General features: G+C 42.3%; 1 protein-coding gene across 2 annotated transcripts in view; it reads left to right on the forward strand.

Annotated features, from left to right (window-relative positions):
- Window positions 1-16,578, forward strand: part of PACSIN1 (protein kinase C and casein kinase substrate in neurons 1) — a 1,250,130-nt gene that overhangs the window by 1,009,422 nt on the left and 224,130 nt on the right. For both annotated transcript variants that reach the window (XM_044076554.1, XM_044076555.1), the window contains exon 7: window positions 5,151-5,271. In XM_044076554.1, coding sequence (XP_043932489.1) covers window positions 5,151-5,271 — 121 coding nt within the window. The remainder of the gene's footprint in view (window positions 1-5,150; window positions 5,272-16,578) is intronic.

The raw sequence follows: 16,578 nt of genomic DNA on the forward strand, positions 1-16,578 counted from the left end.
CATGATAGAACTGATTTTATGCTTAAAAGTGATGAAATTAAAGAAGGTCCTTTTGATATCTGTTATCTTAGGGAAACTCCCTTTAATTTGGGATTCCTGACATGGAACTAAATTGGTTACCCTAATGCAGAATTCTGCAGTTTAGATGTTTACTCGTGATGCAGAATTCTGCAATTTAGATGTTTACTCATGCAACCTGTTACTGACTACAAATAACATCTTGAGAATTAGTTTCAACATTCTTATGTTGAATACTTAACCCTATATGACAGGGTGCACAAGTTGCCCTTATCCTAATCCCAAGCAGTCCTCCAAAAACACTGCGCTGCTCATCCCTGAGGTTGTTAGAAGAGAGTCCAGGACTAGGAAAACTTCACTGCCGTGCTTTTTGTCATCAGATACCACTTTTGGAATCTTTTTCCCCAGGGGTTGAGTTTCCCCTGCTGGCCAGTTTTAAGAGGCTGCTTAAGATCTACCTTTCAGAATTCTTAGAATCAGTGCTTCTCAGTACCATTAGTATTTATTTATAGTGTTTTAATATTGTATTTTTTGCTGCAAGTGCTTAGTTTTTTTTTCCCAAAAACTTTACTAAATTTGAAATTGAAAAAAAAATATTTTAAAAAGTAAGGAATTTTAGAATGTAGATTTAGTTAAAGTAACGTCTTTCTTTGACTTAAGTAACCATAATCAACTTAGATTTATTCTCATAATTTGGGCTACATTGACAAATGGTAAACAGATAATTTTGCAAATGAGCGTATTTGGTTTTAGTACTAAACCTATCATCTGCTTACTGACAGGAGTGACTACATTTTATACCATTTTTTACTGCAGTGTTACAGATCTGGCAAAAGTTATAACATGAGCATTCAGGCAGTTTATTGCACAGAATGATATCCCATGGCCAGCTTATCTAGCTGCTAACAAATTAGGAGACAATTTGCAGTATCAACATGTTTATTTAAAACCGTGTCCAGGCGGAGGAAAAGGAGATGTTAAACATGACAGTATATGGTTGAGAAGTATGTAAAGGAGCGCTGACAGATAAAGTCTGTGTTACAAGACATCGGATAGAGAATATGACCACATGAGTACATCCGAGTGAGATATGAGAAGTACAAAAAGTTCAATAGTGCTTCCTTAAATTTAATGCAGTGTGAATACTGTTTCTGTTTAATACCTGAGTATTTAAAATCACTACACTGTATGGCCATCCATTCCACTCTTCCAAGCTGATACTTCACATAGGATTGTTATGGCCCACATGCAGTACTTTATATTTCTTTGGACTGAACGTCGACTGCCACCTTTATGCCCACTTGTTCAGCCTTTCCCCTATCCTCAACTGATACACATATTACAGGTTGGCCCTGTTTTTTATTCACTCAGATGTGTCAGACAGAAACACACTGAAGAGTGCTAGACACAGGACAGAACCATGTGGTGCTCCACTAGTCACTTCCCTAATTCCTGTTATTGACCCTTTCACCACAACCTTCTGTGTCCTAACATTCAACCATGAGCTGTCCTATTCCTCAGTGTTGGTCCTATCTCTCAGCCACTGGGTACTCATTGCTGTTACGACTGCCATTTCAGTCTTAAAGATCTACATACAGCATAATGTTTAAGTTGCACAGAACAATCTGCTATTGTTAGAACATGGAATTTGGGTGATTGCCTATTTCCACTGACAAAAATAAAATCCTTATCGAGAAATACATATGACTTTTAGTTCTGCTGTAGTAACTGTTCAGAAATGTTGAGGACATGTATTACATTCCCCTCCCTGAAAAGAAGTCATATTCACCCCCTTACATAAAACTGATATAATAAAACTTGAAATGTTACCTTTAAGGAAATTAAGGAAGCTCAAGGTGCTAAAGTACTTAAAATCTTATAAACCCCACTGAAATGTTGTGGACCTTCTAGTAAGAATGTCTTCTTTTGGGTTACTTTACTTACTGCTTAGAAAATTGTTTTTTGTCCAATGTTGGGTGCTTTGCAAAAGCTGATGATACTACAGAATTAATCTACTAGGCATGTAGTACTGATGCGGAAATTGAATTAGAATGAAACTTTGACACTGTGTTGTCTACTGGTGGTAACTAAAATATAGTTACATAGCTCTGAAATTATTTGATATTTTCAAGTAAAATTTTCTGTACAGCATATTCAAGCATTCATTTATAATTTTAATTAGGTTGTGTTTTCTAAGTAATAGAACAGAGACAGCATAAAGTTTTCATTGCAATTTCACAGTTCTCAATGTTTTTTTTTATTCAAGCATATCCAATTATTTAAAAAAAAATCACATTTTTGGAGAAAGGTATTGGTTTCCTTCTGATGCTATAAGTGTAACACACTATATTTGTGATTGTGATCTATGCTGCATTTGCGCTTTGAGAAACAGGAATATATATATATATATATATATATATATATATATATATATATATATATATATATATATATATATATATATATATATATATATATGTTTATATGTATATATTTGCTGTGAATTTAATGTAATGGAAGTTTTCAGGTTGTTAGATTCTAACAGAGGAAACTTTAATAGTTATGAGGAAAAACTGTAATTATAAAACAGTGGTATTGTGTAAACCAGTTGTTCTGGAGAGGTTGCATTGGTAGTAACCTGAAAAATACAGACAAGACTTTACTTTCCCTAGCAGCAGTCTTGGGCTTGCTTAACCTGTGGTACCTTGAACATTTCCTGTCAAGCTGAGATGTATACTCTCTTCCTCGTATCACACATATGTCAAGAAAGCCTCCTCCCAGTGAGAGGTGTCTTTTTATTCTTGCTATAAACCACTTTAAATGGCTTATCTCAAACTAAAAAAATCGAAGCAGTATGTTTGAGTTTCTCTTGGACATCTAAGCTTCTCACTCTGTTATGGAAAGTGTGTGTCCAGAAACCCTGTAAAAGAGCTTAATTTCCACTGCTTGTACCCATCATAAAATCATAGAAAATACAAGGCAGCTTGGTTCAATGGCCATTTATGCATTGCCTGTACCTCCACCACAACAGGCCAGCCATACCAGAGGTGAATTTGTGGATACCAGTCTAGTTGTCTAACCCCTTTTTGAAGAAGAAGGTTGTTAAGTCAAGGTGTAATAGCTGAAAACGTTCAGCATCATTTGAATTCATTTGAATTTTCAGTCTTCCCTAATATTCTGTGGTCTAAAGAGTTGGTATGTATAATTACAGGTTATGTGGGGATCTCCCTGCAAATGGGGGGTGCAGGAGGTTTGTTCTCTGCAAAAAAGCCTTCTTTTTGTGATCACCAAAAGTGGTCTGTGGCTATTATTTTTTTTCTCAAAAGAACAGCATTTAGTTAAAAGCAATTTGGTGGATCGACATGATTGCAAAATAAGTTATCTCCCCTATTTTCACTGATACTGCACTTTATTGCATTTTATTTTGTTGAGTTATTTATGTAAGATTATTTAAATTAAATATTTAATTACTTTCATTCATTAGTTTTAGTAATTTTCATTACTGATTTTATTGTCTATATTTGTTATCCACTCATTTTTTATGGTCTTAGTTTATTCAACACTATTTTTACTTGCTTATCAAATGAGTTTTTAGATTAATTATGGTAGCCAGGTATATTCTTTTTGTATGCCTTTTGCATGTCTAGCACTTGGTGATATTTGACTACTGTTAATTGAGGGCACTGATTCACAAACACCTACACTAGGTGTACACTAAGTTTACACAATCTGTATTCAAGGGCATCCCTACAACATTTTTTGTGCTGTCTATTCACTCAGAAAGATTATACTAAGAGTAGACATAGTCGACACATTGTTGGAACCTTTATAAATCCCCCTTGATATTTAAAGTTGCAAGAAAATCAGTAGGAAATGTAAAATTAAGACTAAGAAGATAGGAGTTCTGCTTCTGTTGTTTCTTCGTTCAGAACGGTGTGCACTTAGTTCAGGCTTGGTGTAGGTGTTCATGAATCTGGCCCTATGTTTGCACTTGTTTATTCGTTCAGAACGGTGTGCACGTAGTTCAGACTTGGTGTAGATGTCCACAAATCTGGCTCTATATTTGCAGTTGTTTATTCGTTCAGAACAGTGTGCACTTAGTTCAGGCTTGGTGTAGGTGTTCATGAATCTGGCCCTATGTTTGCACTTGTTTATTCATTCAGAATGATGTGCACCTAGTTCAGACTTGGTGTAGGTGTCCATGAATCTGGCTCTATATTTGCAGTTGTTTATTCGTTCAGAACAGTGTGCACTTAGTTCAGGTTTGGTGTAGGTGTTCATGAATCTGGCCCTATGTTTGCACTTGTTTATTCATTTAGAACAGTGTGCACTTGGTTCAGACTTGTTGTAGGTGTCCATGAATCTGGCTCTATGTTTACACTTGTCTCTTTTAACATGGATTTGTATACCATGTTCTGATGAAGTTTCTGATATTTGGTTTGAGATGAAAATGCTACACTGGTACATTGTACTTTTTTGTTTTTCACACAGTGTGTTTTTCTTTTATGCGGTTTTATGTTAGTCTTCAGTCCCACGATATTGCTTTGGTTGGATTTTATTATAATATTCGAAGGCGATACGAATATCCCTGTTACACTTCAGGATGCTATGTTGTGTAAGGTTACTGAGCTGCACCTCGGAATAAGTAACAAAGGGCATTTGATACTCTTTTTTGGGGTTAGATCAATCATTTCGAAAGCCAGTGTCTGAAGTCCTAGCTTGCCATATACCAGTTTTTTGAAGATCTTGATTTTTACTGATTTCCTTGAAAGCCAGCTTGTTGAGAGACCACTACCCTAAGTCATTTAATTAGTTTACATAAGTAGCAGCTGGATGGGGGCACAGCACCCCCACTGTTGGGGGTTGTAAGGGACAAAGCCCTTGCAAAAAATGCTTTAAAAATGTAACACCTAGTTTTGGCATTTCTTTTTTATTTGACTCACTGATAATTAATCATTTTCAAGTGTCAGTACTCATAGGGTCATGTCACACACTTTGTGATAGGGAACAAGCTGGAATGAATATTTTCACTTCTTATATAAAAAAAAACATATTTTTGTTGCAGCTATAAGGTGCTTTCGCTGTTAAATACCTTATTTAATCAATTTTCTGCTTGCATCTTTGCCTTTCAGCTACGCAAATGTGTATCGTGAGCTTGAGCAGCTGATACGACAGGCAGACCCGCAAGAGGATTTAAGGTGGTTCCGTGGTTGCCATGGTCCTGGTATGCAAATGAACTGGCCACAGTTTGAGGTAAAATCAGGAGGGGATGTACTCTTCCTTTAAATATGTATTACAATTCTAATACAAAAAACTAAACAAATTGAATTTATTAGCAAATAAGGATTAAGACTATTCTTGTGAATTTCTTAAGACTGCGCAGAGATGCATCATCGTTGAAGGGTGTTGTGGTCACCTCAGAGAAAGCTTCTTGTATCATGGAAGGAATTCTTCTCTACTCTTATATTGCACAGGCTACAGATCTGATGAGCATATTGCACTAAAGTAAAACAAAAACTGAAAATTAACTCTCTTTTTTTTTTTTTTTAAATATTTTTATTCATTTCCAAAAACAAGAAAACATGAATGCAGGTTATTTATGACAATGAAGTATTTACAAATTATTTAAAAAGGTAGGCTAAAACCTCTAAACAGATATCTAACATTAAAACCAAAATAAAGTATTTACAAGGGTGTCTATTGTTGACATATAATTGACTTTCTATACAATTGTTTTCTGATTATAATCTGCTGCAGTCATTATTCCCCAGTATTTCAGTTACTTTTTGCCATGCTACGTATAATGATGTAGAAAATTAACTCTCTTGAAAGGTAGACAAAAGCTTACCAGCAATGGAGTTCCCTGTAGTGCAGGAAACCTGCTACCACGACTCAAATCATGCTTCCTCTGGCCTCACACAGAGATGTCGCCAAGTTCCATCAGTTTGTTCTTGGATAGGACCAGATTCCATCAGGATAGTACCATATCCCATCATTATTGTTGTAGTAATGATCTTTGATCTGCCATTATGCTTAATTAGTGAATATCTGTTATGAGTTGCTCTTAGACATGTCAACAGAGCACAGTGTTACTGGGAACAGCAGCTAAGTAAGGTGTAATTAGTAAGGTATACTATACCTTACTAAGCAACTGTGTGTAGAAAGGTATATCATCCATGTTAAAGCTGCTATTCCTGGCTGTGGTATACAGCATTTTCATGCCACACAGCTTTACTCTTCAACTGCAGCACAGACATGCATAACACACAGTGCTGTATTATGCATTTCTGTGCACCATTCAAGACCACTGTTATTTCTGTTGTACATCACTGTTAATCACTGAGATTCATGTCAAATCACACTACTTAATGGAGGTATACTAAACAAGTATGCATCATCTCATTGTGTTTCTAACAGATGCTTGATTAAAAGACCTATAATCTGACGTTGTCAGTCTTCATTTAACCTTGAGCTTTGGGTTATGGTTCTAATCCTCGGAACCAGCAAAGGCCGTTACATAGGTCATGCCAACCAAAAACTCTCGAGCTAAGACTCTACCCACAATACCCTTCTCCATATTACCTCAGATCCCATTTGCCACTCTTGTCGTAAGACGCGTCAGCCGTTTTCTCTTGCAGCTAAGTAAAACTTTCTTCTGTTGTTAATAGTTAACCTTACCTTTTTCTTTATCTAGATATATATTTGTATATTCTTTATCTCTTCTACCCATTTTCTGGTTGAGTGAGTGTTTGTTCCTACCATATGGTATTCTGTCTCTGCCATCATTGGTAGTACCTTCCCCTCTCTTTCTCTCCTTCCGTAGGTAGCTGTCTCCTACCATAGTTGGTAATATCTTTCCCTTTCTCTACCTATTAGGGATAATTAAGTCTTCTTTTGAGGAAGCTTTGTCCAAGGCTGACATGTCGCCCTCTAAATCAGACTTTGGAACCAAGAAAAGTCACTTGGTGCCAACATTTCCTTCGGTGCCAATGGCAAAAAAGCATATGCTTTCTGCTCCCACCACTTCGGTGGACCCGAAGGCTAAGGTTCTGAAACTTTTGGAACAGGCAACCTCCTCTGCACCATCTACTAAGGCACCACAAACCTCGGTGCCAGTCTCTTTGGTACCAACATCTTCAGTTTCCTGGTCAGTGCCGACCTGTCCTGCTGCACCTATGCAGGCACTGGAACCTCTATTAGTGCTGAAATCAGGCATAATTTTTACACCCAGGACAAGATATTCACCCTGTATTGACCCCTTCATGGGGTACTTTCCCAGTTCCCTTCAGGATTAGCTGTTCTTTCCTCCAGGAGTCTCAGCAAAGTAGATGTGAGGTTGGCGGATCAGCTCCTAGTGGCCAGGGGTCTTTCTGTCTCCTCCCAGGCCCCTCTCCCTTCTGGAGTTATGGCTTTTTCTCCCAGGACTCCACCAAATCTTCCTCTTCTAACCTCCTCGGAGGGCTTAGAGCTTCCCACTCCAATCTCTCTGGTTCCAGCTGCTCTGATGCCAACAGCCTCCCTCTCTTCAGTTCCAGGATCTACCCTAACTTCTTTGGTTCCTTCGGAACCAATGGACTCCCAGGGCCGTAGCTCTGCTGTCAGGTCCAGGAGTTTTGGATCAGCTCCAGATTTTTATTCAGATTCACCCTTGACTCTGGGAACCTCAGCAGCTGTGGGCTGTTACTCAGTTCCTGCTTTGGAGGTGGGTCTCTTGGAGCAGAGTGTGACCTCGGTTCTGAGGTTGTCTTTTTTGGTTCCAGGCTCCCATCCCTCTTCAGGGGGCCTACCTTCCAGGTAATGGAGAGGGCATTGGCCGCTGTGGACTGTCAGCTGGCCCCTTCTGTGTCCGAGTTTTATCCCAAGACTACTTCTTGTCCAGAGCTACCACTAACCTCCATGCTTGGACAGGGGAAACCTAGGTTGCAAGATCCTCCTGCACAGGGCCCCTGATGTTCATCGTGTTACCCTGCTGCAGTCATCACACTTGGGTTATCCTGTCGTCAGGTGGTCCCGCAGTCGGCCGGATTTCCAAAGTCTTGGTCCGATGTCGGTTGCTGTTGCCTCATCCCTGACGTCAGTGCGCCAGGGGTATATATATTGCAACCGACGCCATTTTCTTTCATCTTTCTTGCCGCGCGGTGCCCGAAGCAGAAGCAGTTCGCAAGTGCCGGTCGGCCGACTCCTGAGATTTTCGAATTTCAGACCGAAGTCTTCTATAAAGCTAAGTACCCCATTGGGGAAACTTTTCTTGCCTCAGACCGATGTCAGAAAAAGTTAACAATTGTATTTCTTGTGGGAAGCAAATACCTCATAAGGATTTTCATTCTTACTGCATACCTTGCCTAGGCCCTGATCACGACGTCACTTCTTGTCGTTTTTGTGCTAGATTTAATAAACGTACTATTAAAAGACGATTTGATTTCGCACAACACTTTTTTGGTAGAAAATTTAATTATACCATGCCGTTGGAGCTGCCGACTACCGGCGTGCACAAAAAGCGCAGGGACAAGGACCGACAGCCCGGGCCTAAGCCCGATTCCAAGGCCTCGGTTGATCCGGTCTCCGGTTCTCCGGTTATCAGTGAGGCTCCGACGCAGCCTCTGACTACCGCAGTTCTGGAACCCGAGACTGCTACAGATATTTTGACGGAATGTACTAGGCCGACGCAGCCTTTTACTTCAGGCCCTTCCGACGATTTACCTTCCAAGGACGTCGGTGCTTCTGAAACGCCATTGGTTTCTGAAGGCGTTTTCAGACCGACGACTCTTACAGTCAAAACGTTTTCCAAGTCGAAGACTCCTTCTAAATCAAAAAAGGCTTCACTTCAGTCTCCTGTTCAAGGCCCTATGCCTAAGAAACAGATGCTCAAGATGACTGAAGATATGATTTCTCTTATCAGGGGTTCTCAGCCTCCCCCTGACAAAAGGCCTAGACAAGAGGAGGATTCTGCTTCCTCTGAACAACTGTCTATTTCTTCGGATTCCTCTGAGGACCAAGACTATTCCTTCTCTCCTTATGAAGATTCTGATGCTGAAGACTCTATTCCCTCAGCTTCCCCTCCAGAAGATTACTCTTTTGGGGAAACTTTACACACCATGAGGGAACATTTTCACTGGGAAGGTCAGGATTACTCTGATTCCAAGAAAAGGCTCAGAGAGTTTCTTTTACTCCCCCAACACAGACCCCTAGCCATCCCTCCTGTTTTGGACATTGTGGATGATGTCTATTTAGAATCCAGTTTCAACCCTGACTCTCTACCTCCTGCCCCGGCCAAGCCTGACAGATACTACAGAGTACCTGATTCCCACAAATTCCTTTACAAAAGCCCAATATCTGACCCAGAGACTATCTCCCAGGGTCCCAAGGGGGCTAAGGCTTCCATGGCTAAAAATCCAGTACCTTCTGAAAGGGATTCAAGAGCACTAGACAGATGGGGGAAAAAGGTTTACACCTCTGCCACTTTAGCTATGAGAGCACTAAACTGTCAATTCCATATGCTTAAGTATCAGCAATTTCTGATCTCTCATTTAAGACAAAAGATAACCACCCTCCCTCAACAATTTGAATTCAAAGAAGTACAGGATTTGTTGCACGCCACCGAGCAGGTGGGCAAACATACCTTACAATGTGGGTTTGATTCTTTAGAGGCCTCCTGCAGAGCAGCCGTCACTGGATCAGTTATATGTAGGCATGCCTGGTTAAAGGAACAAAGTCTGCCTGATCATGTTAAAACAAAACTACTAGATGCTCCCTTACAACAGGATGTTCTTTTTGGTGTTAAAGCAGAAGAAGTTTTAAAGAAAATGGAAGATAAGGCAAAATCAATGCAGACAGTTAAAGATTTCCTACATGTACAACCCCCTCACTTCAGCAGAAACTGGCCAACAAAAAATTGGTCCTTTCCAGCCACTGACAGGCCTCAGAGGGGTAAATACAGGCGCCCAAGGGGCAGAGGACAACCACAAGCTCAGTATAAACCTCGCCAATGGGGCACTCCAACCCAGAAGGGAGGAGAAGACAGGTCTCAATCCACCAGAAGGCAAACTTAATGACTTGCACCTCAGCTGGCCAAACATAGCTCTTTTGTCAGCCCCCCTGGGGGGAAAACTAGCACTATTTGCAGACAACTGGAACATGGTCACAAAGGACAAATGGGTCCTAGACATAATTTTACGAGGATACAGATTCCACTTTCACACCTTCCAATAAAAAGAGGAATGCCAAACCTGCCACAAAATCAAAGGGCAGAGGCTCAAAAACAAATTACAGCTCTCATGGCCATGAGGGCCATTCAAAGGGTACCAACTCAAGAGCAAGGCCAAGGATTTTACTCAAGACTCTTTCTAGTACCCAGAAAAGAAAATGCTTGGAGACCAATTCTGGACCTTTCAATTCTAAACACGTACCTACAAGTTCCCAAATTCAAGATGCTAACACTACAGCAGCTACTTCCCATGTTGGGCAAAGAAGCATGGCTGGTAACGTTGGACCTCAAGGAGGCATACCTGCATGTCCCCATCAGACAAAGTTGCAGAAGCTACCTCCGTTTAATTGCAGGTTCAACCCATTATCAATTTTCTACACTGCCCTTTGGCTTATCTACTGTGCCCAGAGTATTCACAAAATGCCTGGCACCAGTAATTGCATACTGCAGACAAAGAGGAATTCAAATATATCCATACCTGGACGACTGCCTCATCCAAGCAGAAAGAAAAGACATTCTCCTACAACATCTGGCTTTTGTGAAGCATCTACTAAATTGTCTGGGGTACACAGTAAACGAAAAGAAGTCAAAACTAGTACCCTCACAAAAAATGACATTCCTGGGTGCCAGCTTGGACACAACGGCCCAGAAGGCTTATCTTACACCAGACAAGCAATTACAACTGACTCAATATTTCAAGACAATGGCAACAAAGACCCAATTAACTGCAAGAAAAATTCTGCAGGCTTTGGGCTTCATGGCATCTTGCATTCTGATAATACCATTTGCAAAACTGCATATGAGGAAATTACAGTGGTACCTAAAAAGCGTATGGTCTCAACACAGCCACAGCTTGGACACAGTGATATCTCTCATTCCCTGCCTTCAACAGGAATTTCTATGGTGGGCACAGGCTTGTCACCTCAAGAAGGGTCAGCCTTTCACCTTGCCCCCACCCAGGCAAACTATCACAACAGATGCTTCAGACTATGCCTGGGGGCACACATGGCAGGGCAATGCATTCAAGGCCTATGGACTGCAGAACAAAGAAAACTGCACATAAACCAAAAAGAGATGCTAGCTGTACAGAAAGCTCTGACAGCCTTCAAGGATCTACTACAGCCAGGACAACTTGCAATAAAGACGGACAACACCACAGTAATGTGGTACATAAACAAACAAGGGGGCACACATTCCTACCCTCTTTGCAGGCAAGCAATAATCTTATGGAACACAGCTCTGGCCTACCAAGTCCAGTTACAAGCTCAATTCCTGCCAGGACAGAAAAATACATTGGCAGATGACCTAAGCAGAAACATCAAAGATCCCCACGAGTGGAAGCTAGACCTACAAATATTTACAATGATAACTCAAAGATGGGGCCTACCAAATATAGACCTGTTTGCCAGTCCTCAAAACTACCAGCTGACGAAATTTTGTACAAGGACATTCCACCATCAAGCTTGGAAAGTGGACGCTCTCTCCTTCAGTTGGAAAAACCTAACAACATATGCCTTTCCTCCATTACCTCTTCTCACAAAGGTACTTTTGAAGGTCAAAAAGGAGAAACCTCGAATGATTCTCATAGCCCCAGACTGGCCACGCCAGCACTGGTACCCGCTACTGAAGAATATGGCTCATAGTCCACCATGGATATTGCCTCAAATACCTCATTTGCTCACGCAGCAGAACAATCAGATTCTACACTGCCAGATCAAAACCTTAAACCTGGCTGCATGGCAAATCAATTAAGTATCCAACCTGCACCTCTTTCACAAGCAGTACTGGATGTTATTCTAGAAGCCAGGAGGCCAAGCACCAAGAAGGCTTACTCGGACAAATGGAAAAGGTTTTCTGCTTGGAACCAAGCTAAAGGCCAAGACACAACTCAGCCTCATATGCCTCACATTCTGCAGTATTTAGCTGAGATGTTGCATAAAGGACTTTCCTTCTCCTCAATTAAGATCCATGCATCAGCTATTTCAGCTCACTACGACACAAATCTAACTTTATTTTCAAATCCTCTCCTAAGGCAGTTCCTCAGAGGGGCAAAAAACATTAGACCACCTAGAAGAGCTCCTACACCAACTTGGGACCTCAACTTTGTTCTGGAAAAACTAACGCTACCTCCCTTTGAACCAGCTTTTTCTGCAGACCTTCAGTTCCTATCTTGGAAGACTGCCCTGCTCCTGGAAATAACTTCTGCTAGGAGAGTCTCAGAATTACAGGCACTTATGGCAGTGGAACCTTTCCTCATTTTTCATCAAGACAGAGTTTCTCTACGAACTAACCCTTCCTTCATGCCAAAGGTGGTTTCCAGTGTAGCTTTAAATCAAACCATCCACCTACCCACTTTCTTCCCCAATCCACAGAACAAAGGTGAGAGACTCCTGCACTCCTTGGACATTCACAGGCAGCTTCGTTACTACTTGGATAAAACTAAGGCTTTCAGAAAAACTGAACAGCTCTTTGTTTCCTATGCTACAGCTTCTCAAGGGAGGGCCATATCCAAGCAAACCATTTCTAAATGGATAGGCCATTGCATACAATTCTGCTATACCCATCATGGGAAACCAGTTCTTCCTACCATTAGATCCCACTCTACCAGGGCAACAGCTACCTCTACAGCCTTTCTCAGGGGGGTTCCTACCAAGGAAATTTTAGAAGCTGCAACTTGGAGTTTTGTACACACCTTCACCAAACACTATCACTTACTTCTTTACTCTAAGTCCAGGGCAGGCTTCGCCACTGCAGTTCTGCAGGGCCTCATTGCCTCTATTAACCCTCTATGATGCCTCCACCCTGCCTTAGCTTTGGGACTCAACCTAAGTGTGATGACTGCAGCAGGGTAACATGATGAACATAGTACAGTTTTGTACCTACCATAAATGTAGATGTTCGAGTGTTCACCCTGCTGCAGTCCAGGTTACCCTCCCTCCAACCCCTCTGATCTACTGGCTAAATCTTTGCTATGCCTTACTGGTGTATTTGCTTATAGCTGAAGGTTTTTTTGTGTCTGTACAGTGTTCACACCTTTTGATACTAATTTGGATCACCTTTTTGGGGGCACCTGACATCTGGGGCAAGAAAAACTAAAGAAAATGGCGTCGGTTGCAATATATATACCCCTGGCGCACTGACGTCAAGGATGAGGCGATAGCAACCGACGTCGGACCAAGACTTTGGAAATCCGGCCGACTGCGGGACTGCCTGATGACAGGATAACCCAAGTGTGATGACTGCAGCAGGGTGAACACTCGAACATCTACATTTATGGTAGGTACAAAACTGTACTTTCTTCTGAGTCCTCCTCAGAGATTCCCACTGAGGAGCCACCCTGGAAAAAGAAGTCTAAGAGGAAACACTTAGATTTTCCTGAGGAAGTGGTCACGGAAGACACGGACTTCAATGATGGGGAGGGTTCCCGCAGCCACCAGTGGAAGACATTTCCTTCAGCGGCATCTTAGAGATTCTGAAACAGAGGGGTAACTGCAAGCCCAAAGACCCTAACTCTGAGGAATCAGTGTACTTTCAAGCCTTTGTTGCTCACCCATCTACTTCTTGTGTGACCGCTCCCACTGACAATCTTATTAAATTGATTGTCAGCAGGCTTGGAAGGTTCCTGATTCCATAGAACCAATTCCCTAGAGACCTGACAAAATACTATCTGCTCCAGAGGACCACCAGCATTGGGCAAAGGGGTTAGCAGTAGATGCTATGGAGGTGGTGGCAGCCACCAAAAAGAAACTAGCTGAAGAGAGTTCCTCTGTTCATCCCCCTAACTGAGAGTCCAGGGAGATAGAAAGTGGGTGTATATTTCACCGACCTACAAGTTAAGGTCTTTGAATTTTATGGCTCATTTCACTAGGCTCCAGAGGGACCTGATTAAGGAGCTATCAGATACCCTAGCAGGAGCTGTGTCTGAGGGGGTCCAGGATAACGTGGCCACCCAGTTAGCCACCCTGGAGTCTATTTCCAACTCATCCATGAGGCTCATTGTACATGCAGCCAAAGAAGTGACCAGTGCAGCCAGTTCAGGCATTGCTATAAGATGACACACCTGGATGCACTTGTGCGAGTTTGCAGAGCCATTCAAGTCTTCCTTCGTCAATGCTCCCTTTGAAGAATCATGTTTATTCAGCCCCAAAGTCAAAGAAATTCTAACCAGGTGTGAGAAGGATTGAAAGGCCCTATCTGCAGAGGGCATACTTTTTTCTGCTCCCCAACGGTCCTACTCTAGGAATCAGAGGAGCGGTAAGATGCGGTTCCAAAAATCCCAAGGGCCTTTTCAGGACACATGTGATGAAGGCTCCCCTCGGGGCAGAGGGGGATCTCTAATGGAAGATGCTGACCCCATGGCTTGACAAAATCAGAGGTCCACAGATTCTTTCTCTGGACAGTCCTACCAGCACTCCTGAAAGGGGGCCCGATTGTTTACCTCTGGAAGCAGTCGGGGAAGACTTTCACTGCACTCAAGAGCCTGGTGACAAATAACTTCAGATGTATGGGTGTAGAGGACCATTGGCAGAGGTTACCATATTCCCTTCCCTTCACTCTTTTTCTAAGATCAAAACAAAGCCTCCCTGATGTTCCACCCAATCAGAGGGACCAAGCAGCCTTAGAGATTCAAAAGCTGCTAGAAAAAAAGTCATCCAAGAAGTCCCATCAGACCAGATAGGATCTGGATTTTACTCAAAGTTCTGGACTTGAGGCCAATATTAGATCTCAGCCTTCTGAACAAGTTTGTTCAGCAAGGAAAATTCTGGATGGTCACAGTTCAGTCTATACTTCCTTTTCTAGAGGCAAATGATTGGATGTGCTGTATAGACCTTCAGGATGTGTATCACCACATAAAAATGGACAAATGCTCCAGAAGGTTCATCTGCTTTTGGCTAGGAGACTTTCATTTTCAGTTCAGAGTGCTGCCCTTTGGTCTCAACTTAGCTCCCAGGGTATTCGCCAAGTGTCTGGCAGCAGTAACAACTCACTTGAGACTGCATGGATTCCGGCTGTTTATTTATCTAGATGACTGGCTTATAACCACTTCCATCAGGCATCTACTGCGTCAAGCAGCAGACTTCATACTGCACCTGTTTGCTCATCTGGACATTACAGTGAATCAATCAAAATCAGAGCTAATTCCCACTCAGGGTCTAGAGTTAATAGGTGCTTGTCTGAATACCATCTCTTGTGCAGCTTCCCTTCCTCTTCACATGCTACAGAAGATAAAATCCCAAGTACAGGCCATTTTCTCCAAAGACAAGGCTTCTGCACTTCTAGTCCTCCAAGCTTTAGGGTCCATGGCAGCAACCATTACCTTGGTTCCACTAGCGAGATTCCACATGCGGTTGTTAAAATGGCTTTTAGCATCCCAATGCTCCATCCTAACCCATCCAGTGACGTACCCAATTCTTATCACTAGCTGCTGCAAGATGGACTTATCCTGGTGGATGGAATCCAAGGGAATTATTTTGGGTCATCCCTTCCTTTCCCCCTCAACCCAAGGCTGTAGTGACCACGGATGCCTCACAGATGGGGTGGGGGGGCATTTTCTGGGAAGAACAGTCCAAGGCACTTGGTCCCCGATAGAAGCCAACCTGCATATCAGTGTCCTGGAACTGAGGGCAGTGCTCTTAGCGTTGCAAGCCTTTCAATCTGCCCCCCTCTAGGAACTATTGCAATTCAATCAAACAACATGTCAGTGGTCTGGTACATCAACAAACAGGGTGGAATCAAATCATATCCCCTGTGTCAGAAAGCTCTCAGAGTGTGGCAGTGGGTGCTATCCTCCAACCGCTTTCTAATAGCAATGCATATGCCGGGGAGCTCAAATGTGATAGAGGACTAACTGAGCAGATGTATTCTCCTGCCTCATGAGTGGTCTCTCAATCCCAGAGTGGTGAAGGAGATTTTCCATCACTGGGGCCAGCCTTGCTGTGACCTGTTTGTATCACTGCAAAACAACAAGTGCAGCAGTTATTTTGCCCTAATTCCCCCTCAGCGGGAGTCCCCAAGAGATGCTGTCCTTCTCGATTGGCCCTTGGGTGTACTTTATGCCTTTCCCCCTTCCCTCTGATTCCTCTCTTCTTGAAGAAAGCTAGCAGGTTGAGTAGCAAAGTGATCCTCATTGCACACTTCTGGCTTCAACAAGTCTAGATTCCCTTTGTATGGCCTCATCTAATTCACCGTCCATGGATTCTGGTCCCAGTCCTGGATCTGTTGTCTCACCCGCAGGGATTGGTGCACCCCGACCTTAAGAACCTCAAGCTTACAGCTTTATTCCTGCAATCCCTTTAGTTGGCAAGCAGAAGAATTTAGCTTCCCCAGTTCAAAAAATTCTATTGGCTTCCCATAGA

Source organism: Protopterus annectens, chromosome 7.part0 (assembly GCF_019279795.1).
Source record: "Protopterus annectens isolate FY-2018-M chromosome 7.part0, PAN1.0, whole genome shotgun sequence".
NCBI lineage: Eukaryota > Metazoa > Chordata > Ceratodontiformes > Protopteridae > Protopterus > Protopterus annectens.